The 24,823-nt window shown below is 46.2% G+C and overlaps 1 protein-coding gene across 3 annotated transcripts in view; it reads left to right on the top strand.

Annotated features, from left to right (window-relative positions):
- LRIG1 (leucine rich repeats and immunoglobulin like domains 1) overlaps window positions 1–24,823 on the top strand; it is a 94,686-nt gene that overhangs the window by 18,302 nt on the left and 51,561 nt on the right. For 2 of the 3 annotated variants that reach the window (XM_080382879.1, XM_080382878.1), the window contains exons 2-3: window positions 18,382–18,453; window positions 23,450–23,524. In XM_080382879.1, the coding sequence (XP_080239005.1) occupies window positions 18,382–18,453; window positions 23,450–23,524 (147 nt within the window). The remainder of the gene's footprint in view (window positions 1–18,381; window positions 18,454–23,449; window positions 23,525–24,823) is intronic. The other variant, XM_080382880.1, reaches the window with a different exon arrangement.

The raw sequence follows: 24,823 nt of genomic DNA, 5'->3' as shown, positions 1-24,823 counted from the left end.
TCCCCTGCTGCCCAGCTCTGCAGCCCGGAGCTCACTCACCCTTCCCACCCCTCTGGATTCATCTCAGTTTTAGACTGTTTGGGATGAGGATGCGTGTCTGCAGCTTTGTCTTCCTTGGGAGCAAGGCTATGAACAAACTTCCCCCAATTCCTTGTTTTTTCTGTGATAAACAGATTTGGTGGCTTCAGTGCATTTATCCTCTCTTAGGGGGGTGATGCTTGGGTTTTCACAGAGCCCCTCTCCCGCATCCTGGGCGTTTTTGTGGAAGTCTGCAGTGGATACCTGCACCCCCCCCCAGCTTTCCTCTCACTTCTCCCAGTGCAACGGGGCCAGTGTGCCCCATCACCACCACCAGCCCCCCCAGGAATGCTTTGGGGGGGCTGCTGGAGGCGGTGGGGAGCGTGCCGAGCTGTCAGAGCTGGTGGCTACACCTCAGCCCCATGCCTGCCGCCTGGATGGACTTTGGAGCCAAGCTCTGGACAAGCGGGGTGGGGGAAACCCAGAAGAAGAAGGAGGAAATGTTTGTTTAATTCCTGACGTAGTGTAAGGTTCAGAGCGATCAGATTGTGAAACAGCGCGGAGCAGAGAATCGCTTTGCCTGCGGTTTGCAGATAACATGTGCAGAACAGGCAGCCAACGTGGGGCTTGAGCTGCAGCAGCCGGGGGGCGGGGAAGGCTAGGGGGTTTATTTGTTTGTGCAGTTTGTTTTTAATTTAAATAACCTTTATAATCCCCCCTCCCTCTGAATAGTAAGTGATTCCTTATTTATAAAGGCCTCCCCTTATTATTTGGCCTGAAATACAGGCTGTACTCCAGCTTTTACGATTGGGATTAATTTTTTTAATGGGCGCAGGCAGGGGGTGGGCAGGCGGGGGGAGCAGGCAGCGAGCCCCCCTGTGCTGGCGTTTCCTCTGCTGTCATGGGGCTTCGCCTTCTCTCGGTGCATACCCCGGCCCCGGGGCCAGCCGCCTGCTGCCCTTGCAGCTCTGCTGCTATAAATGAGGCAGCAATGTGTTCCCAGCTGGAGCGGGGCTGGCTAATTGCTCTGGGCAGATTTATGGTGGGGAGGTGCGAAGTGCCCGCTGTCTGTCTGCCCCCCGTGGAAGCGGCTCTGCGGATGGGCTGGGAAGGCAGTGGCCAGGAGCCTGTCCCTTATTGCGTATGGTTTCCTTGCCATGGAGAAAGGGGAGCTGGCTGGAGAGAAGGCAGCTGTGTTATGCATCCCCGGCAGGATGCCGGTTGAGAGGTGTGGGGCTCTGGTGCCCTTGCCCACACTGAGAGCACTTGGAGAAGCACACTGGGATGTCAAAGTGCAGCTCTGGAGTTTCGGACTCTGCATTTTACTTACTAATGAGGAGAAAGAAAAGGTGTCGAAGGAGCTATTTGCAGACTTCTCATAAAAACAACAGGGATTTCACAGTCAAGTGCAGAGACCACTGAAGCTGGTTGGGCATACCAGAAACTTTATGAAATGGTTGGATTTGATCAACACTTAATCACTCTCAGGCTGCTTGGCTCAGTCCCGCTCGCCCTCTGCCCCGTCCCGGAGGTGGCAGGGGGTGCAGGAGTCATCCTCGTGTGCCTGTTGGCTGGGCCCATGGCACAGTAAGTGCCCAAGGTACAGTTCAGCCGGCGTTGAGTGCGTCCTCACCGTAACAGGAAAGCAGTCGGGCTGCAGCAGGCTGCTGATGCCCCTTTGGGTATGGGACAGTAGATGAAATGCTTTTGGCCCCCTCCACGGAGGCGTGTGGAGCATTGTGGAGGGTTCGCTTTTGCAGGCAGCCTTTGAAGCTTTTTCTAAGTGCCTTATTCAGCTGGTGTTTAACAGGCGAGGGTGCCTGATGGGAAGGTTTTATTTGATGCTGTCCCATCCATTGCTGCTGCAGGCAGCCACCTCCTTACCTGCTGCTCCCTTGGCCAGACTTGCTTGTCAGAGCCTCGTGGGGTGAGTGTAGGACAGCAGCAGGTGAATGGCAGAGTGGATTCACTGAGGATGATGCCCTTAATTTTAATTGCCAATGAGTATTTTGAGCATATGCTTTCCTAAAACCCCTTGCTAATGCTTCCCACTTGTCATCTTTGTGCAAGTGGTTTCCTTGCTCCTGGCTGTCCAGGCTTATGGTGTTTCTTAGGGACCTTTTCTCCTGGGGTTTAGAGGATCTCTGTTTCTGCAAGCACACATGTGCATGTTTTTCTTCACCCAAATCCTTCTCAGCCCAGAGCTGTGCTGCTCTTGCACTACCTTGTGGGCTAGTGTCCAGTTTTGAGCACGAGAGAGAGAGATGTGGTTTTGGTTCTTTGTACTAAAAACCAGCCTGTTTTTTCACTAACAGAACTAAGCAGAAAACTTCAGATATAGGTAGGAGTTTCAGTTAATTTTATAAAGTTACTGGTAAATAGGAATGGAATGTTTTTCAGCAGCAGCAACTTTTTTAAAAAGTTTACCTACAAGCAGTTTATTGATCTAGCAAATAAGTGGATAACACAAGCCTGGAGGTGTATGATAGTTAATGTGTAACCGTTAAATAGACTTATTTGGGCACTTTTTATGTGTTCACATAGCAATTAAAGCCTATAAACCTGTGGAGAGTGTTTTTATGCAGAGTAAAATGAGAACCTTTATCCCAGAGAAGGTGTTCGTGGAAAAGGTACAGTTTATGTAATTGTATTCACGTGACTTGACGTAAGCGTGGGGCTGCAGGGAAAGGGAAAAAAAAAAAAAAAAAGCTTCTTGAGCAAATTCCCGAGGCCGATTGCAGTATTGCTGTGTACTGGCTTCCCTCCCAGTGGCCAATTTAGTATATTGAAATTAGTGTAATTCTGTGGGGGGCACTTTATTGTGAGCCTCCTGAACAAGAGTGTTACGCCCTTGCTCTAGATGGATTATTTTTTGGTTCTTGCCCCATGTTTGGTTTAGGTTATGAGTGGGGTTTTTTGTGTGTGTGTCCTGGAGTAACTTTGGTGGTGGCGTCATATTCGCTGAAAAACATGAAATGATTTCCTGCTGGCTAACCTGATCAAGCAGTAAGCGTGTCCTGTAGCTCTTGATAAGCTCTGTCCTGGTTAAAGCAATTACACAGGAATGCAAGCTTTGTGGGAATGTGGAAAAGGCTTGGTTTCTTTTCCTTACCTCTTTATTTCCCGTACAACTAATTTCATAGAAAGCAAAGACAGAGTGAGATGTTGGGGATTCGGTAGGTTGAGTATACACGTAAGCTATAGCTCCTCTTTTTTTACTAAAAGAAATGAAAGCTGAAAACTAGACTTGTTTCAGGCTTTTGCAGCAGCACCTTCTCCACGCTGGAGCATGTGGATGGCGAGGGAGAAAGGATAGAAGGCAGCCTGGCTCGGTTTGTGTAATTGTGATTGCAGAGCTCCAGGCAAATATTGACACCAGATTTCTTGGCATCCTGAGATGCCTTGGGAGTAAGAGATCCTTCACTGGCGCTCACTGTTGCATGAAGCAGCCCCTCCTGGGATGGTGGAGGTGGCGCGTAAAGGGCGAGAAGCTCAGTCAGTGCTTGTGGTAGAGCTGAGAAATGTGATGTTAAAGGGGTTTTCACCCAGAAATACTACGGTATCGCATTATGAGGTCTCTAACAAATGGGCAGTCGGACAGATGACAGAACTGGGACACCTTGATATGTCTGCACTGCCAATCTGGCACAGGTCCGAATGCAGGGAATGCATGCATCTGCTTTGCTCTTTGCACCACAGGACAACTGTTACATTTTCACATCTTTAAAAAACAAAGTAAAATCCAACTACCAGCCACAGAAGGGGAAGATTGTAAAATGCTGTTTTCCATCAGCAGTTGGCTGCCTGGGCTTTGTGCTGTGGTAAAGGGTGTTTTGCTGAGCATGTGTGAGATAACCTGCTTTCCCTGCTGCAGTTCTAGAGAATACACCAGAGGATTGTTAACATCAGCCAGATACCTCTGTAGTATGGCTTTGTAGCATAGTCTGGACAAAAGGTTAAACCAGGCAGTCGTTTCTGCAGTGTTATTTCCTATACAACACTCTGGAGAAAGTTCAGTATCACTTAGTTAACTTTTGCAGAGCCATTTCCTGTAGGTTTTGTTAGAGAAAAGCTAGATTATGTGTTTCCAGTTGCAGTAGAGTTATTTTCCCCTATAAAATGCACTACAATTTATTTTTATACAATTTTCATTGGTTTGCAAAAGGCTTTGGGGGGGAGCTTGTGTGTTTGGAAGATTTGGAGTTTTTTATTTCATACCTCGCTTGCTGTGACAAATTGAGGAAAATGTGGGTTGTGTTGTGTGGTGGGGTTTTTTTGTTTTTTAATGTGGCGTTGCTGTAGTCGAGCCAGGCTTGGAGTAGAGAGCCTACGTTAGCGCGTGCTCCCACACCACTGTGAATAGCAGCCTGTCTAGCCCAGGGTCCTGCTTCTGACAATGCCGTGTTTTAGGAAGGACTGAGAAAACTGTGCAGCTAACAGCCAGGCTTAACCTTCCTGGAGGAGGAAAACCTGTCGCCTCCTCGTGGCTTCACAGATGTGGTAGTGACTTGCATGGGTGTTTCTTTCCTGGTGTGTTTTGTTTTGTTTGGGTTTTTTTTTTTTTCAACTACGTGATGTAATGGGACCCTCTGATCTCCTTGGACTTGTCCTCTTTCATGTCTCCCATGGCCCCACTTGTGGGGTGCTTTGGGTTCTCCATCATGGTTCATCTCAAGATTTCATCTCTTGCACGTGAAGTGCTGCACTCTTTCATTGCTGTCTGTGCTTAGAGCAGCAATGCTTTCCACGAGTCCGAAGAATTCTCTTTTTCCAATTACCTGGATATGGTGATATTCCTTATCCTTATTCTCTTCATAGCGATTAATTTATCTACTCTCAAAAAGATGTGGTCTGAATTCTCCAAGTGGTGAGTACACCTGTGGCCCTCCCCATGCAATAAGAAACCTTGGGAGTGCCTTCTGCGTTCATGTTTTTCAAGTAATTGCTTTCTGGAGCCCGAGGCGTTGGTGTGAAGCCAAGGTTCCTTTTGCCCCAAGAGAGGTGCAGTGCGAGTAGTGAATGGTGAGCTCCTTGGCATGGCGCCTGGGCTCACAAGGACCACTCAGAAGAACGAAAGGGTATTTCTGTTCTTGGTCTAATTGTAGTGTTAGCTTTTCTATTTTCGATGCAGCAGGCGGCCACCCACCTGGAATGTCTTATGGGACTTTTTTTTTTTTTCTTTTTTCAGAGCCCATCGGGCAGTTTTAAGATGGCATCTACTTTAGGGTATGCCTGAGTGAGGTGGGTTCCAAGCAAGAGGGAAGGAGATGCCTGCCTTCTAACATCTCCCTGCAGAATTTGTTGTTCGATGCAGCTTTCTTTCAGATCAGGTGGTTCCCTGTGGTTGAAGCTGGGACTGGAGCCTCCACTGGCATATATGTACCTTCTGGTGGGCAGAATCTAAGATAGTTATAACAAAAAATCTGGTCTCAAATGCCAAGTGGAGAGTAATGATTCCAGTAATAATAGTTAAAAGAAGATGAAATGAGCTTATCCAAATACCTTCTGAATCCAGCAGTTTTGCAAGAGATTGGGATACTTAATTGCTTCCAGTAGCAAAAGAGTAGGGAACTTTTCCCTTTCCCATCCATCTACAACATGGAAAGGATAAAAAACTATAGAAGAGAAAGTTTGTTTCTTGATTCAACCTTAATAACATCTACCCTCCCTTTGAATTGGCTGTGATGCTTTTAGCTGAGAAATTGCACAAATCCAAGGGACTTCCTTGAATAATAAATCAAGGCATCCATCCAGCAAAGTACATCATAATAGCACTTTGAAGTAGATAAAAAATACTGTCCTGATCTGAAGGTGAAGTGTGTGCTCAGCTTTGGCGCCTGATTGAGGCTAATGCAGGGTTTGAGCTTAGCACAGGTGCCCCAACAGGGGGTGTGGGGAGCAGGAGCACGTGTGGGCTCATTAACTGGCTGCTTCACCTTTGCTCTGCACAGAGTCCCATTTACCCAGGGCTCCTGAAAGGTTGAGACAACTGAAGAGCAAAAACCTGCAGCCACTGGAAATAGGGGCTGTCTTTTAATCCTGGGAAGTCCTGAGATACAGGACTTCGGAAGAGCAAGCTTATTTGAAGAACTTTCTAAAATTTTATTGGCTGTAACTTTTCTTCTTTCTGCAGTTTGAGTTGCACTGATAAAGAAGTCTGGCTTTGTAAGTGGAAGGAGTTGAAAAATAGCACCAATAAAAACCGTAAAGCTCTCAAACATTTTAAAAATAGTGCTTCTGTAAAAGATGTGGCATTGTATACTGGGGCAGAGTGTAATAAAGATTTTTTACTAGTGCTCTTCGCAATTCAGTCATAAGCTGTACAGCTGTCCCACAGTCTCCTGATAAAGCCTTTCTACCTGTACAAGTCACTACAGCTATCTTGCCTCGTGCATATGCAGAGGTGTGCATGTTTATGTGTGTGTAGCTGCATATGCATCTGTAAATTCACATAGTGAAAGTCACGTACATGTGCAAGTTATTTAAGCAAGAATATATGCTCATTCGTGATGTTCTGCTGTATGTATGGAATGTGGAGACTGGTGTGTGTAATGGAAAGCAGCAATAGATTTAACAATCCCCTTTACTACTTCACGGCATTCTTTGGGTAGAGACTTGAGCACCAGCTTCATGTGCATTGAAATTCTTGCTGGTATCCTGCCACTGTCCTAGCAGTAAACACTGATACAGGAGCTGTGCCAAAAAGGAATGAATGCTTCTACTTATAGATGGCCCTGCTCTTAACACAGAGACAGCAATATAGCTTTCTATAGCACATCATGAAATAAAGAGCATCTTCTGGAGGAATGTCATATTCTAGGTCATACTTACTGTAATTACAGTGATCACTTACGTGTAGAGTCAATGTTAGACAAGTGCCTACTGTGTCAAACAGTATCTGACCTGCTGGCTTTCTCTGGAGGTGCTCTGTGGACTACCTTTTGGAAACTCCTGCATCACACCATTGCGTCTGTGATCTGCCTCTTCAGCCTCTTGCTAGCCCAAGGTGATAATACAGCTGTCTGCCATCAAGTGCTATAGTTTGTGACAAGGTGAGGGTAGAGGAAGCCATCTCTGCTGTTTTCAGGCCATGTGCAGAGAAAGAAGCTTATCAAGGAAAGTAAGTTTGCTTAGGACCTAAAATATGGAGGAAATTAACTTGAAACTCTCTTCTGGCTTTTCATTGTCAAGTGGAAGGTGGTTCTGTGCTAGATTTATTTGCCTTGTTTTGCAGCAAATGCATTATATATAGCCTGGCTTTTATTTCTGTTGATCTAGGTGGAAATGGCTTCTTTTAAATGCAGCCTTTCCATCTTGAAGGTCAATTAAAACAAGTTGGAGGTCAGATAAAATAAAAGGGACAGAACATTTACTTCTTGGTGTATCTATTTCTGTAATGTTATCAGTGCGTGTGGTTTTATTTCTAGCATTTTGTTCCAGGGCTTCCTCTAAGACGGAGCAAATTGAATCAGTTGGATGCAGTACAGCTTCCAATTTGGGGTTAGAAATCCATTAAATTGCTTGGTGCTTTATCGGCAATACAAAAGTGCTTGGGATGAAAGTGCGTTATGATTGGACATTGATTACTCAAAAGGAGAGAGGTGAATGCCTGTGTAAGCCACGTGCGTCCAACCAGGATGGCCAGCTTAGGGTTTTTTTTTAGCTTAAAATGTGCCTGTTTTGCCCTTAGAATGCTGGTCTTTGTAATAAAGAAGAAGGATTTTTAAACTGAAAATGGAGAGCTGCCTGCCGCCGTGTGTTTTTCACACCTCTGGGCGATTAGAGCTGGCCCTGCCACATGCTGTGCTGCCAGGCATTGACTGCCCCGTGGGTAACCAGTCCCTTAGCTGATGCTTTGAGGTGATACACATCGTTCCTTTCCATGCACAAGATCTCTGGGTTTGGTCAGCCCCTCAATTTCAGCCCACGACATTGAAAAGTGCCAGGAGTGCCCTTGCTTGGGTGGATTTTAAACTGAGTAGGTTTGCAGTGGGTGTAGGAAGCCATCCAGTGTTGTAGTTGCGCTCAGACTGCTGCTAGCATCAGAAGGGGATCTATTTCCACTGTACAAAGCTGCAGAGGTGTCTGGGTGTTTTGTGAGATGGAGTTATTGCCACGAGGTGGAAGAGGGAAGCAGAGCTGGGAGCGATGACCAGTGCCACCATCCTGGCAGGTACAGCTGAGCTGGCTGCTTTGGTTAGCTTGTTAAGCCTCCTAGCACATCGAATGCAACAGAGCTTCAAGTCAGTGTATCAGCTGAGATTTTTCGTAGATGACAGCACAGCACATGCACTGGGTAGCTGATTAAAAGTAGCCACTGGTGACACAGTGGTGTAGCATGGCCAGCCTGGGCCGATGGGGAGAGAACAGTGGTTCTTCCTGGGAGATGCCTCCTTGCTTTTGCACTGTTCCCCTGTACGAGGGCAGGAGGTGATGCAGCCCCTCTCTGCGGTGTTAAAAAGCAGCACTGAGTGCAAGAGAATCAAGAGCAAGCTGGTGAGCCCCCATGCCTGAGTTGCAGGAAAAACTTGCGCAGTTTTTCTAAGAATTGCCCCCTGCTCCAGCAGTTTGCCTGACTAGTTTTAACCAGTGCACAAATACTCCTTTGTGCCACTTCCAAGCGAGTGTGTTTTTTTGGAGGGGGGGGGGATCGGGCCTTCCTGATTAACTATTAATAAGGACCACTGCAAGAGAATGAAGCGCCGAGCAAACACCATGGGAGCGGGCTGCCTGCCCTCTCCTCACCATTAATGATTGACCGGGCTCTGCTCCGATGCGGCTGGGCGGTGCTGTGCCCCGCAGAGGTGTGCCAGAGCTTCGGCATCGGGATTTGGCGCTCTCCCTTCCCGGTGTGCAGTGTATGGTGCTGCTGCTCAGTGGCACCGAGGGAGCTGTGCCTGGTGGCGTATTTACAGAATGGGTATTTCTGATAAACTGTGGTGTTAGAGCAGTGGAAAACTGTCTTCTCTGCTAGTTACGCACCGAGCTTACCAGAAATGCTTGCGGACATGACTGAAACCACTTGTATCCTCAGGGAGCACAGCACACTACAGTTCTGCGTTTTGGGAGAAAACCTATCTAAAATATGGGTTATTGGATATTATTGGATGATTGTTGACCTCGAATGTTTTCTTTAATTGTGGAAACTTCTGAACAGTGTTCAGGGAGCTCCTGAATTATCTCTCTTTTCCATGTACACTCGACTTGTAACCTACAGCTGGATGTTGCAAAATCACGCGGCGGGAGGGTTAGGTTGCCAGCAGTTGAACGTATTGCTGTGGGTCTTTCCAAGCATCGCAAAAAGCCAAAGGTTTAACATGGGTTATCTGCTTGCTGTAAGTACTTGTGAAAAATTGCGCAACTTTCAGATGAAAATATTTGCTTTGCAGAAGTAGCAGTTTTTGAAACTGTAAATAGCACTTAATGCTGATCTATCAATGTAGCTCTTGTTATCAGTTAATGGAGGCTTAGCAGTTGTTCTAAGGTAGACACATATAGTAAACTATATAGTCGTTAATCCTCAATAAATAGGTTTAGTATGTTGAATACACAGTAGGGAACCTTAATTGAAAATGTTAGTAGAGAAGTCATGGCCTTTATTGATTTACTGGAGAAACGCAGTGGTGATGGACGCAGGAGCAATACGTTTCATGACTGTTTTGTTTGAGCTAGGACTCCAGCCCTTGCTTCAGCAGTTTAAGACACGGTGTACTTTACTTTGTGGAGGCAAAATGGCTGAGAAAGAAATTTGCCATCAAATTAGAAAAAGGTGAGTTTGCTCTTACACAGTGGAGCAAACGTTGTGCAGCCTTTTGGGTTTAGGATATGTTTTTTCTCATGACAGTAGGTAGCACTTCAGTTAAAACAATAAACCCAGAACAAACCCTATGGGTGTTTGGGCAGGTGGAGGGTGGAGTTGTATTTGTGGGTTAAAAAAAACCTTCCACATCCTGCTTTTCCTTCCAACTTCTTACCTGTCACAGGTGGCAAACCAGGATTGCTTTATATTAAATTAAATACAGTTATTTTTATTTAGATGTCCATGGCCCCTTTGAAACGTGTTTTTGCTTTGAGGCAATCCTTGTAGCTGATGGCTCAGTGTGCTTTGGAGAAGATTGGTCTCCTTCAGGCAGTGCAGCTTAGTAGAAGCAGCAAATAAAGTGAAAAATTAGCGTGATTAAATGCTGCCTGCTCTAACCCTTGCAGCATCCCCTGTTCCTGCATACAATACCACCTTTGACTGGGCTGTCTTACTAGGAGCAGAGGAACATGCAGTCCTAATGGGGAGGGTTTGTAGCCTCAGTAACTGTGGGCAGTGTATGTGCTGCTAGTATTTTTTTCAGAAGCGGAGAAAGTGTTGTTGAATACCTTATCATTCATGCTTACTTTGTCCTGCCATTTTCTGTTGATTCAGGTCCTTACTGGGTGCCGGGAAAGGCTGTATGTGTCCCCAGCCACGAGTGCTGCTGGGGCCGGTGGGGCACGCTGCAGAGACAAGGGCTCATAGTCCTCCCTCTGCCATTGAGGCCATTGGATGATTTTCAAATTACTTCACTTCTTAAAATCTCACTTTACTTTTTTTGGAGCGTGAAGCAGTTGAAATACTGAGAAAACTCTTATTGAGTAGACCAGGATCAAGCCCTGGTGAAATGAGTATCCTTGTGTCCCTCCTGATGCTGCAGGGGCATAGCAAGAGATCCGTAAGCACCTGAGTTAGCCAAGTGCTTTGCACATATGTTGTGATGTACTTGCATATGTGTATGGTTATGTAGATTAAGTTGAAGCTGATCTTCCTTGGTTTTTTTAGAAAAAAAATAATTAAACATTTGGGGTGTTTTGAAGAGATAGTCTTCCAAGCAAAATAATAAAAAAAGGGCAGAAAGGATCTCTGCTTTAGTTTTGCTAAGGTTATTAAAATAGGAGGAGATGGGATCCTAGGTTTTGTCAAAACACATTCACGTAAACTGAGCAGGGTCTAAAATAACCTGATACTGCCCTTTTTAAAGAGACAAATAAGCCTGTAAGTGTTCTTGTAGGAGATGTAGAAGCCCCAGCAGCAGCTAGAGTTACCCAGCATTCCTGCTAAGGGCTTCTCTGTCCTTCCTCAGGCACCGAGAGCGGGGCTGCCTGCTGGAGCCGCAGAGCTGGCAGTGATGGAGACATTTATGTTTGCAGCCTCGTGCGAGCAGACTGGCTCTGGTGGTCACTTACCAGGCTTGTACACGCAGGCGTCTGTACGTGCCAGATGTGTGGTCTCTGCGCGCTCATGAGCGCTAACAATTGTGAGCCTGGAGTGGTGGAGCATGGAAGGCTGTTGCTGGAGATGTGTCCCTGGAAGTTACTTGAAGATAATTCCCTAATCCCTTGAACCGTATCAACCATGTACTAAATTAAATTGTAGTCCGGCACAATGTTTCTCAGTGATGTGGTTTTAATTAGTATTCTTTGCATTAATGACTGCATGCATCTGCTGGAATTGACTCTTTGGTGATCATGCTACAGGAATTTCCTTTAGACAGTATTGTTGGTCATGACTGAGAGTGATTCATGGTGCAGTTTTCTTGGTGTCTGGATGACCTCTCAAAGTTTGTCTTCACTGTCAAATTAGCTCATATTATGGCTTGAGGGTTGCCCTTAAGTTGACTCCCTTCTGCACATAAAGCCCCTTATATGAGCAGGCTGTTAACCCAAGCTAATATGATGCTGCTGCTGCTAATTTGAGCTAGGGCATAAGTAAAGCCTGAGTGAGCACATTTGCTTAGCCACTAACAGGACCTCTCAGTGATGGGGCACAGCTTCACCCGTGTGGGTGTTGCTTGTCCTTCCCGTGTCCTGCAAAGGGCCCTTCCTCTCTCCAAAGCACTTTAGAGCAGCAAGCTGGGACATTCACCTCTCTGGTGCCCTGTGTTTTGTTGCTGTTACCTCCTTTTAGGAGGTCACTCTTGCTGATGAGGGGACATTTCTGCACCCCAGAGGTGTCCCTCTCTTGTAAGCTGGATGCTTTGCACAGACAGGCAGAGCTCGCCGGGGTAAGCAGTAAAAGAAACCATGAGGGGCTTGGCTTGTTGCGGCCATGGGTGCCCCAGAAACGTGAGCATCCCAGAGTCCCAGTCAGTCCAGGTATTGCTCAGCAGCGTGGGAGCTCGTGCTTGAGGCTGGCTGAAGCACAAGGCATTGCGTGGGTGCGGAGCCCTTCAGTGCATCCTTCCACAAAAATCTATTTCTGTTCTTTGTCCCTCCTGACCGTAGGCAGGTTACGCTGAGTTCGGGAGCAGTGGAACAGAGGTGAGAGCGATGAGGGGGCTGAGGGGCATAAGAATCTGTGGTTTTCTATCAGTTTAGCAGGCAGATTCAAGGGAAAACCCAGGAATGGTTGTGGTGGGTTGGGTGAGTGATTTCCCCAAGTCCAGGCTTCGGCTTCTGGTAGTGAGTCAACCACTTCAAAGGAATCTGCAAGAAATCCTCCAGAAGGTAATTAAGGACTTCATATCTAGTATGTGAAAGCTCCTTCTACTCTCATCGCTGTGGTGGCTTTTGCAACTCCATTTAGTGGCCATTTTTTTTAGGGGAAACTGAAAAAAAAAATCCCATTTAAGGGAAGGTGTTGCCGTGCAGCGCAGCTGTGGGTAGTTGGCACCAGCAGCAGTAGCTGTTTGGCTGCCTTTGCCTCATGGGAGAGGATTTTGGACTTGTCCTGCATGCAAGAACCGAAAATGGACTAAAGCTGCTTCTTTCTGTCCTTATGGTCCATACAACCACCTGAATCTTTGCAGTCTCTTCGATGGCTTTGTGCTTCAGTGTTAAGCCTCGCATGTCACTGCTTACAGGGACTCTGCCATCTCCCAGGGAGCTCACGAGCTTGTTCAAAAGAGAAACTCGAGTGTGCTTTCTTCCCCGCACAGCTGTATACTTTTAGCATGGGCAGTGCATTCCCTCTCTTGTTCCCCTGGCCCCCGTCCCCAAGCTAATTCAGCTGCAGCCATGCTTTTCATACCCAATCAAGTGTGCATGGGGCCTCCATTCCAGCGCTGTAAAGCCATCTACAAACATGTGGGAAGAGGATGGTGCCTATTCAGTAAGCTGTGGACTAGGCAGCTATCTTTCGACAGATTAGCCAGAGGAATTTCTGTTGCAGGGCTTGATTGTTCTGGGCCCTCGGCTCCCTTTTGTGCAGGAGCAATGAAAAGTTGTGTTATGACAATGGTTGACAAAGTGTTTAATGAAAGCCACAGTTGGCAGTGGCAGAACTTCGAGCCATCCTCCTTTTCTCCAATGCCTGTCATCAAAAGGTGCAGAAGCGCTTTTGACATAATCTTCTATACTGACAGATAAATGGCTTTGATGTAAGGGTTGGAAACCTTCAGCTCTCTGAACAGAATTCAGCCATCATCATGGTGAGCAGAGACCAGGAGCCACGTATGTCTTCCTTTGTCTGGCGAGCCAGCCAGACACCTCTGTCTTTAAAAAGAGAGGTGGCTTTTCTCTTCACTGGTTAGGTTCCCAAAGCAGAGCCAAAACTTCCACATGAACTCCCAGTCTACCCCGCACCTTGCCCAGCGAGGCAGGATTGGCGTTTCATGGTTCAGAGAGCTGATTGATACCTCCTCACTGGCAAGCAGGACGCTTTATGTGACAGCATTATTACTTTCAGGAGGTGGTTTCAAGGCAGGCTACGTACCTGGTTATTCAACAAGGCTTTCCTTTCAGGCTCTGCAGTGTTCAGTGATCCACAGTGCCATTTTCACAATGCTAACTGAAGGCAAACACTGCCTTCTTGTTAGAGACTGGAATGGATGAATAGACAGAACAGGGCCCTTCCCGTATTGATTTAACAGGCTCTCGGTTCCTGATCATGGGCACCTTAGAGTGACAGGAGGGGAAAATCCCTACGTTGTTGGGTTAGCCAACACAAGGAAGACTTGAAGTATGTAATGTATAAATAATGTGCAGAGCACTTCTCATTCTAATTCGAAATAAAGTTTAATAAAAACCCCCATGAACTTCAGGTCAGCTTCTGTTCAACAGGGGGAAGAACAATCTGAACGTTAGGGGCTACTCAAGTTGGTGGCTCAATTGTGTATTCTCTGCTGTCTGTGGAAGCTTCTGACCTTGGTAGAATGCTTCCCTGAGCTTACAGCCCAGGCCCTTGTCCAGGATTTGTGTTGGTTGTCTGAATTCCGTTTTCTTTCCACAGTTGCTTTGGAGGCATCAGAATACCCTCCCATGAGTAATTCAGTAGAAACATGTACCCGTGAGAGGAGCAGGTGGGACACGGGGCAGCCTGCTTTCCGTGTGGGTATGCCCTCACTTGGGCTCAGCTAACCCTGCTTAGGTGCAACTGCTAGAAGATGGGCAGACCCGGCACACCAAAGACATGGTCTCTTGGGACTGGCATAAAACACTTTTATTATTTTTTTATTATTATTTTAAAAATAAAAGGTGATGCTTTATAAACTGCCACTTTGAAGAGGTGCCCAGCACCTGAGATAGCTTGGATGGGTTGGGGGCGTGCTCATTTGGGAAAGGACAGTGTGTTGGCTTTGCGGTTTGAGGACTTTTTTTTCTTTGAAGAAGACATTTTAAAATACTGATGGCAGAAACGTTTGCTCAGTGATCTGTTGCACTACTGCATGATGTCAGACTAAGGGGCTCCTTGAGAAGGAAAGTGTTCTGTGGTATGGGAGAGCAGAAACATGACAGTTTTCAGCGATGGGACAGCTGTACCCCCACACTTGGCATCTCCAACCAGCCTGCATTGCTGGGCTGCTCAGCTTGGAGAGGCCGAGCTGATGGGGACGTTAGAGCCCCTGCAGCGTGCACTGCCATATATGCGGGACCTGTACTTGGCGGTGGGGAAGCATCATGTTGCACCCATGACCTCAATTTTTGAGTTCCCTTCTTTATTTGCATTGCTGGAGCCCAACCAAGATTGAGGCCTCACTTCATCAGCATTGGGCAAACCGAGACAATACCTACCTCAATTTTATTTACAGTCTAAATAGACAAGACAGACAAAGGGTGGCGGTGGAAACAAAAGCTCTGAAGAGGTGATGTGACATGACCCGGTCACCCCAGCAGGAGATTGAGAGTCAGGAATAGACGGAGGTTTCCTGTCTCCCAGTCCCAATGATCTATCTATTGGAGCACGTTAATTCTTTCTCCTGTTTGAATGCTGTGACTAGCATGCCAAATACTGTCTAGTGAGGGGATCTGAGTTCTGGGAATACATCCTTTGATTGCTAATGAATGCTTCAGGCTAGAAATTCTTGAGTGTTTTAATCTAAGTTAAAATACAGCTAGTCTCAAAAATTGAGTAAATTGTTTATTTTGGTGTATCTGTTTAATTTCAGGTCTCCTGTTTATTTTGCTCTGACTCTCTTTCTAGCTTCCATTTCCCCACCGATTTTTGAACAATGTATTGTATGGTTGGTGAGGGTAGTTGGTGGTTGGAGTGGGTAGCATGGGGAGGACTGAAGACTTTGGCATGCAAGAAGGTGGAGTTCATCTGCATTTCTGCAGCACCTGTTGGGAAGTCTTCCTCTTGCTGGAGCAGGCAAAATACGGTTGTGCTATGTGAAGAGCCAGCTACTTGTGCAATGACTTTGATGTTCAAACTTCTTGAATGGCAGCAACAATAATCAGAAAGTCGCTTTGGATGATGTTGAACTGTGGCCATGAAATCCTTTAATTTACAAAGACCTTTGTTTTTTCATTTGTGAACTTGTGAGGTTCATGTCAGCATCACTCAGAGCTTGAGCACTGGCTAAACCAGGGCTCTGGTCCCTTTGACAAGTGTAGGGACGATCAGTTTAGTGCCTGTGATTCTCAGTTCTTGATTCATAAAATAGGCTCTTAGCCTATTGCAAAGGAATGTTTTGAGGATAAATACCTTAAGAAACGCAAAGATTTGTGGCGATAGAAGGCATAGAAATACTTGAAAACAGATGGATTCATGTACAGTCATGACCGTGGTTGTATTTCCCCCCCTTACAGTTTGTCACTACTATTTCTGTGTCAGGTTTATCTTTATTGTGTTGAGCCTGTAGGATGTTGCCTGTTGTCTTTTCTCTTTTGCCTGTACATCAGGCAGGGACAAGCTCCAACCTGATCTTGCTGTGCGGTTTAAAAACAAACAAAAAAAAAGGTAGTAATGTAATCTGTGGGCAAATTGCACTTTAATTCGTAATTGTGCTATGAATATGGACTTGGCTTTCAAATGCACTCTGAGTTTAAACTGCAGTTTGACTTTTATTTAGATAAATGCCTTTGAGTTCATAGTGAAATGGATATCTGCTGTAGGCTGGTATTGATTTAAAGGTCTCTTGAGTGTTTTAAAAGGCAGTAGGGGCTTACAGGACAGCATATTTTAAAACTAGATGCTTGGTTAGGTTGTACACTTCTGTGTAGCTTCAGGTCTAGATTCAGTCAAGAGGCAGCCTGTGTTGTTGATTTGTAGAGCCTTCTTTCACAGCAGGTATTGGCAAAAAATTTGAACGTTTTAGGCAAAATGTAAGGACCTGTCTCTAGAGCTGGCTGCACTGACACGATGGGGAATAGCATGTGCATGAGAGCTATCAAATGGTTCCTGCATGCAGGGGAACGCTTTGAGGACTTCCCATAAATGCATTATAGGAGGGCAGGTGATCAATAACAGCTTCTCAGCTCAAAAGAGGTGTTTATCGTTTCCTGCTAATCATGCAAAGTTGGTAAGCTTTGTAGTCTTTTCAAGTCTTGGTATTTGTAAGGTTGCTGTGGACCTAGATTTCTCTTCACGTTACCTCCCAGTGCAGTGGGTTAGCAGGAGCGCTTCAAACAGGACGTCTCCATCTGTGGTCTTCTGACAGCTGCCCTTTTTTGTGTCCCTCAGCTCTTGGGTTGCGTAGCATGGGTAAAAGTTCAGTAGGTGCCTTGGTGACTTAGGTCCTCTTTACCTGCTTGGGCTCCAGACCTGCTTGGAATCTGTGGGCACAGCTTCAAAACAAAGAAAATACACAAACCAGGGAAGATTGGCCACTTTTCTAGTCAGACTGGCTTGGTGGTTTGAATAAGCAGCTGAATGTTTGAGGGCTTATCTAAAATCAGGCCATGAAGCTTTTGGGTCATGTTCAGAGGTGCAGTAAGAGGGTGTAACCTCCCTGCAGAGGAGACAGGAGGGTTGAATTTTACCCAGGATAATATCCTAGAGCAGGGTGTGGAGCAGCATAAAATTAATGTAGGTCCCCCTTACAATTTCCTTACAAGTTATTGTGGTTGCTTTTCTGCTACCACCCATCAATTTGCCTCCTCCCTCTTTAGATTACACACTCACAGGAACATGCCAGCACTGCATACATCATGTTAATTAGGCCGTTTGTTAATTTTCACATCATTAGGCACTTGGTCTTAATTGATCTGTGCTCTCCTGGTAAGTCCATAGCTGCAGGTTTGACCTGTCAAGTGTGGTGTGCTGACAGTGCCTATCTTGGAGGGGAGACTTTGCTGTTGCATCTGATCATCTGCTACAGCAGAGCATGGCAAAGCTCTTGCTTGTGGTTTTCGGAATCGGTACTTTATTTGCATTATATTGTCTGTTTGCTGTCCCTGGCGATCCTCACAGTGAGTTCCTTCCAGAAGCACATTGAGCTCTGGCTGTATTTCCAAACAAGGGTGTCCTGTGAAGTGTGCTCTCCCACCAGGCTGCTGTTGGATAGTACAGCATCCGTGAAGTGCTATAATATGATCTAGATTTGGGCTGTCGGGTGGTGGGAAAGTGTTGGTTGGGGTTGCTGAGGACCAAAGTGTGTGCTACTGCGTGACTGGCTAAAAGCTGTAATTGCTGATTAAAAAACATTTAGTGATATAATATCATCATCTTAGAAAATGTAGAACACATTTTATGATTACACATAGTAAGTGTATGTACCTGTATCTGTCTATTTTGTATGTGACACACAGTGGGATACAAAAATGCTCCATGTGAATATAGCTATAAAATATTTAGCAGAAGGTTTGTTGATGGTTTTAGTTCAGACTTTAATTTGTCAGGAAATATCCTATTCATCTGTGATTAGTTTTGTGGTTGTGAATAACCAATAGAAGAATAATAAATGTAATTGTGTAATATAAAGACAAATTAAAACCACACTAACGCAAAAAAGGAAAAAGCTTGGGGAGAGCTAGATAACATTTTGATCACGGAACTAAACTCGCTCACTCATGTATTCAGCAGGAAAGTGCTGCTCTGCCATGTTTAAGTGCTCTTGTTAAAAAAAAAAAAATCCACCCACCCAGTGCAATCCAAAATAATTAAGACAACTATTTTGCTGAGCACTGTAACTGCACTATGCTGATCCCACTTTTTTTTTTTTTTTTTTTTTTAAACAGGAACCTGAGCTACAACAAGTTGACGGAGATTGATCCTTCTGCCTTTGAAGGGCTCTCGATCCTGCAGGAAGTGTAAGTATTCTTTCAAAGATTTTAAATTGTATTTTGCCAGGGCAATTTGTGGGCCAGAAGGGAATTGTATATAGTTTCCTTCTTTTAGTACCTTAGTATTATATAGTATATATAGTAACTTCCTTTAGGTGACTTAATGAGCAGATCCGACTTGGTTTGGAGGGTTTTTTTCCCCTCCATATTGTACCTGTGCTGTATTTTCTTTGTTAAAAGTAATCAATGAGCAGAACACAACATCCCAATTAAGACAAGATAAGCTGTTATTGGAAATCATTGGAGTTTGCCTCCCTCGCTCTTGTGCAACGCTCGGAGGGAGCAGTTCAGCTAACACACCTGAACATACACACAAAGCTCCTTGCTGAAAGGATAACCCTGAAGCAAGGCAGAGCAGCCTGGACTGTGATACCTGATGCCAACCTAACCCAAATCTCCCAGGAAACAAAGGTGTAGTGTAGTGGATAACAAAGCACTTAACTGTGTCTCCTCCTCTCTCAGACATTTGTGCTCCTTTTGGAAGGAGAACAAATTCTGTTTGAAGCTTGAAGTTTGACATTTTTAGGAGAGGCTAAAACAGCAGAGGTGTCTTCTGCTTTGGTGGGGGCAGAGAAGGAGCTGGTGAAGGTCTGAGTGGCTGTACCAGGCCGGCCCCCCCTTGCTGGTACAAGAAGCCTTCTTTGGGCAATCGCAAGTTTTTCTAGCTCCTGATCTGTGTAAACGCTCTGCAGTTACCCTCGCAGAGGAGCTGTGCCTGTCAGCTCTTCGCAGTGGTTCCCGGAGCTCCGATTTTGGGTTTTGAAAAACGAAAGTGACTAAAATTGCAAGCGGTGGGTTGAGGTAATGAGCTCGCGTTTGAATGTCGAATCGCTGGCATTCTTGAGGTTTGGGCTCTGTTTGAAGAGCTACTGATGCCTCATGGGAAACTGAAAAAACATTTCCTTTCAGAAACAATACTGTGCTCTGTGTATATTGTGCCTTTTCTCTTGTCCTCTGTCTGTTTTCATTAAGTGTTGGCTCTGGGGTGGCTCGTGGAGGGGTCAGATCCTGTGATTCTTAAATAGGCAAAAGTTTTTGCTACAGCAGGAGTTCTGCCTAACTGATGCCTGCAGGATTGGACCGTGGGGATTAATGTAGCATCTCTCCCCCAGCCTGATTGCCTCTGGCTCCCCTGCTTACACTAATAGTAGGGATTTACAAGGGGTCATGATTAAGTGCGGAATATGGATCAGGAGTGACTGCAGTGCTCTGGAATCGGTTCATCGTGATCATCCTAGAGAGCAGTCAGGAAGGGGAGAGAAAGTGGTGCAGATCAGCAAAATGCTGCCTGTAGGATCTGTTTTCTCAACTTTTCTTTAAACTCTGGAAAGCCTTAAATTACTCTGTGCTTAAAGAAGAGAATTGCAGCCCTGATCCCATGAGACTTTAGAATTATCCTAACATGATTGTGGCTTAGCAATAGCTTTTATTTGTGGAAGTGCCTGAAGGCTTGTGACTTCAGGGAGTGTGAGGCTGGGAAATGCGTACGGTTTCTGATCTCTTAGGTAGGGAGCTCCCTTGTGCAAAGCGCTGCACCCTCGAGAGCAAGACGAGCCCTGCACTGAGCAGTCAGCTGCTAAAAAAAGGTATCAGGGTTCGGGGGAGGTAAGTAATACAGCCTGCAAAGTAATGGTGCAGATAAGAGCTGTTTGCCGTTCAGAAAGGCAGGGTTAGGGAAAAGGGAGAGAGCAGAGGAGTGAGTAGGAGGGAGAGGGAGCAGTTAGAAACGGGAGACTGGAAGGGAGGCAGAGGTCTGGAGCGGAGCCTGGAAGGCAGGCTCTGGAAAGTGTGAGGGAGAAGCCCTATTAAAAGCCCTATCTACCAATCTTGGTTGCTTTTGAATAACAGCTAAACCACAGACCACTGAAATAAACTGCATTTCACAAAGAGAACCACATCTGTACTGCCAGAGCTTCTCCTTTCTGAGTTTTTTTTCTTTTCTTAAGCACTTTACAAACATTCATGAAATAAGCATCATGCTGTGGCATGTCTTGAGAGCAAGTCAGTGTTTTGCTGTGCGCACTGTGCTGGGCAAACCAAGTCACCCTCAGGGAAAGAGATTGCCCCAAATAATAGATGCATTGATAAGACCTGAAACCTCCCATGATGCTTCAAACACAGTGCCTGTGGTTCCTGAGCGTTACAGATGAGGCTCAAAGCTCTGTGTGTGTCTCTGTATGTGAATAATTAGTGTGATATATTTTGAAGACCTTTTGTTTTCCCTTGATTTAAAGAAAATGTCTGCATACCAACAGATGTAAACTTCATAGATTATCTTGGATGCTCTGTTTTTTACTTTACTGAGTTTGTAATAACATAATAGCTGTTATTTCCCCTACGCTTTTCCCTTTCCCTGCGTTTAGACAGCTGTTTGTGGATTATTTTTTTTTTTTGTTTTGTTTGAAAATCTTTTTTTGCTTAAAAGTTTAAGTCTGTGTGGGATGAAATTTGACTCAAAAGTGATATGAAACCCTGTGATCCCAGATGCTCTGAAATAGCTAGCTTTGTGCTGATGGAGGCTCAGGTGGTAGGGGCTGGCACGGGACATTACTTTCCTTCAGGACACCTATGCTTTCCCTCATCCCCTTTGGTGGCTCCCTCTAATGACAGACCCCTGTTCTCATACCTTAGTTGACAGAGTGGAATGGAGGGTGGTGCTGTGGGGTCAGCCCTTTCTGGCATTTCCTCAGGTCGTACAGATCATGGCATCCATGAAAAGTGATGGTTGCATGCCTCTCAGGTTTTCCAAGCTCATTTGTAACAAAGAAGTAGCGACTGTGCTAAAATTCCTCTCCCAACAACTCACCTTTTATTTTCCAAAGTGCCTTTCACTGAAGACTCAGGAGAGCTGTGCTATTTTTGAGCAGGCTCCATTTCAGCTTGACATCAGCCTGGCAACTGGACCGTAAATATTTTATACGGGAGGCCCCCCTCCTCCTCTGCCTTAGCATCCAGAGGCAGCAAGTTTGTGTTGTCAAAGGAAGCAGGGCTGGGGAGGAGAAAGGAGGCTGAAAGCTTAAATTTGTTGAGCCTGGCTGTTCTCTTTTGAGGTTTTTGCTTCTTTTTTTTTGTTTGTTTGGGTTTTTGTTATGTGAGTGAAGGGGAAGATGAGAGGGAAATCCCAGGCAAATATGGAGCTTGGCTGTCTCTTCTTCATCAGCAACTGGTGCCTTTGAGCCAAGAGCGAAAATGAGGTGGCAGAGCCACTTCTGACCTGACAGGGGGTTGATAGATGAAAATCACACTTATGTCAGAGGAGGGTTTGACTAGTTGTTAGATGCCAGTCAGTGTCAGAGCTTAACCAGAGCTGACCCAGGCTAGCAGAGGGTGGGTCTAATTATCCTTCTTCTCCCATGCCTTTCCACAAGACGCTCAGTTGGATTTTAATGAAAACATGACTCAAATATAAGCCTGTTAATGCTCTTTCCAGCTTGCTTTGTACCTTTGAAAGCTCTAGACCCTGATATAATACAAGCAACAATGAGCTTTTAGTTGCAAAGTGGAGCTCCTTGCTAAATCGCAACACATCTGGCTTTTTTCCCTTACATTTTAAGGTATAGGTATAATGTCAGAGGCAGAGCTGAGGCTGAGGAAAGCTTTTATCCCGGCAGTGCCTGGAACTCCGTATGAAATCAAATCTCTTGCCTGCTCTCGGAGGAGTCAAAAGGAAGTTCTGGGATGGACGTACCGCTGTCCCCTCCCACCTGCCAAAAATAGTTTTAAAGGAAAGAATTAAAAAAAAACCCACCAAAACCCAAACCCACCATAATTTCAGATTGCCCCAACTTGTTCCCACAGCTAGCGCACAGTGCTCCCCTGCCCGCCACGGGATGCTTGGCCTCTCGCACCCAAATTGGGATCTTTTTGAGATGCCACCACAGAGCCCTCCGTGATGGGAGCAGCTTAGCGGTGTGCGGTGGCAGGAGGGCTGGGGGGCTCTGCCTGCAGCCATCGCTGGTCAGGGGCGGCCGGGGGTCCTGAGAAGCTGCTGGCGGCCCTGGGCAGCCACTGCGTGCTGCCTGCGTGGCCCCACTCGCCCCTAATTGCTTCAGCATGCGGGGTGGGGGGGTGGGGGGGGCAAGATGGCTGAGAAATTAGGTAATTTTCAAGCAGGCGGGCAAGCGACTGTTACAGTAATTAATTGACTAATTCACCATACAAACAAGGGCTCTTTAAACCAAGGAAGAGCCGGTCACATGGCAAGGATCTGTTTTCAGTCAGAAAAACACTTCAAACATTAGGCCATTGAAAAGGACGTTTTTGTACCAGCGCTTGCAGGGAGCCGGCCAAGTCTGCAATTGGGGGGGGCTGCCTGGTGCTCCCCAGCTGGCCGGCCATGGCAGGTCACCTGTTTTTGGTGACATTATTGTGCCCAATGCTGGTTTGTGTGTGTGTGTGTGTGTGTTGCTGGCTCAGGATTTCCAGTGTTTGGCCCGGTGTGGAGAGGAGGCCTGAGGCTGCCGTCCCCCACCGCCATGGCATCCTGCTGGGCCCTGCGCCCCGGCCTGGCGTGGAGGGGCGAGTAGGGGCTGCCGCTTCGGGAGGGAATGAAATTCGTTGTCCTGAGGTAGCGGGACCTGGCTGCCTCATGCTGTGGGTGCAGACAGGCTCCTGTCTCGGGTTTGCCTCAGCGGTGACTGGAAGCTCGGGCTGTTAACACAGTGCCTTCCTCGGTGGCACTTCACCGTTTCAGGCAGTGAGTGGAAGGAGAAGAAAAGCATTAATTTTTTAGAGATACTGCAGGACAAATTATGGTGGCTCTCCTTTATTAAAGGGTTGGGTGGGGAGGGTAAGGTGGGACCATCAGAGAGAGCCAGACAAGCCCCTTGAGATGGAGGCCTCTGCCGGCATGTTGGTGTTCCTGGAGAGTCGGGCTGCATATGGGGGTGCTGCAGCCGTCCCCTGCTCCTGCGTGCTTGGTCCTAGGCTGCTGGCTTCAACAATTCCTTGCTGTTTGTTGCAGGCAACTGAACAACAACGAGCTGACCGCCATTCCCTCCCTGGGACCCGCTGCTTCCAGCGTCCGCGCCCTCCACCTGTAAGTCACTGCTGCCTCTTTCAGCTTGTCACTCCGCGCTGCGTGTGGGGTAGGTTTAGCTGCTACCAAGAGTTTTGTCTGTGTCACACCCGTTTCTGCTGACTCTTCAGGTTTCATTATCAGGCTTGTTAGCACCTTAATTAAGAAACATCTTCTGGAGTCCTGCGATTTGTGCGAGGTTGGGCTTGATTGATGTTGTGCTTGTGGTCATCGGTAACTTATGTCAGTAAAACTCCACAGGTTAGTTGCATATTGCCTAATTTTTTTTTTCTCATCTATCTTTGGGTTTCAATTATTATGTCATACTTGTGCTGTTAAAGAAGTATATTATTTTATCTTTCATTGTTTTTTTTCTTGGCCCTGTTCTGATAGTTTCTTCTTTTCTCTTAAAGTCAGAGACTATTCACATCTTAAGCTTTCAGGGAGCTCATTCCAGACTCGTTTTTATGGTCTCTTTCAACTCTTTTTACTTTTTGAGAGAGTGGTTGGTGATCACAAGGCTAGATCTGCTGAAGCTTTGAAGTTCCTAACTTCGATAGTTTAGGTGCCTGCAGAAGTGTTAGACACCTGAGAGCCCTTGTGTATCTGCCACCAAGGGTCTCAGATTGAGGATGCTGCTGAAGGGAGTATAGACGTTATAATATCAAACTAGTACCTTGAGACTGTAGATTTCTAAAATTATTTTGCATGTCTCTGCTTGTAATACGCAGAGAGGAGGAATTTTGCTGAGGTATGCATAATACCTCCCAGGTTCCTAGGAAGGGGAAGTGATTATAGCTAATACGGGCTTCAGCAAAGTGCTTGAGCAGTTCAGGCAATGGCTTCTAGCACGCATGGCCTTGCAGCATACACCCGCAGGCAGGTGCCTGTGTTTGCCATGGATTTGCTTCTCCTTGTAGTGGAAAATGGCCGTGTCCATACCACCAGGTGATTGGCCTCTCATGCTCAAAAGGCTCTGACATACTCTGAGACAACCTCGATCTGTTGACTAAAAGTACATTCCCGTTACTTAAATCAAGGACAGAATTGAGTGAAATGAACTGGCACTGTTCCTGCTCTTCCATTAGGCGGTGTTAAAATATGCAAAGCAGAACAGCTCCCTCACTGTCTTACTTCAGTTTAAGGATCTTAGCTTCAAACTGGTGTCCATATCTCACTCCTAGCTTGAAGCGAGTTTAGCTTTTGTTTGAGATATGGTGCCTTTGATCTGGTTCTTGGGTATACCGTGTTCCTGCAGAGCTTATGAAGAGCTGAAGTGCTCCTCTGCTATCATCAGTGCTGGATCTAGCAAGTGTCTCT

This window comes from Falco punctatus (genome assembly GCF_963210335.1).
Source record: "Falco punctatus genome assembly, chromosome: 4".
Classification (NCBI taxonomy): Eukaryota; Metazoa; Chordata; class Aves; order Falconiformes; family Falconidae; genus Falco; species Falco punctatus.
This window is presented reverse-complemented; position numbering and strand designations above follow the sequence as displayed.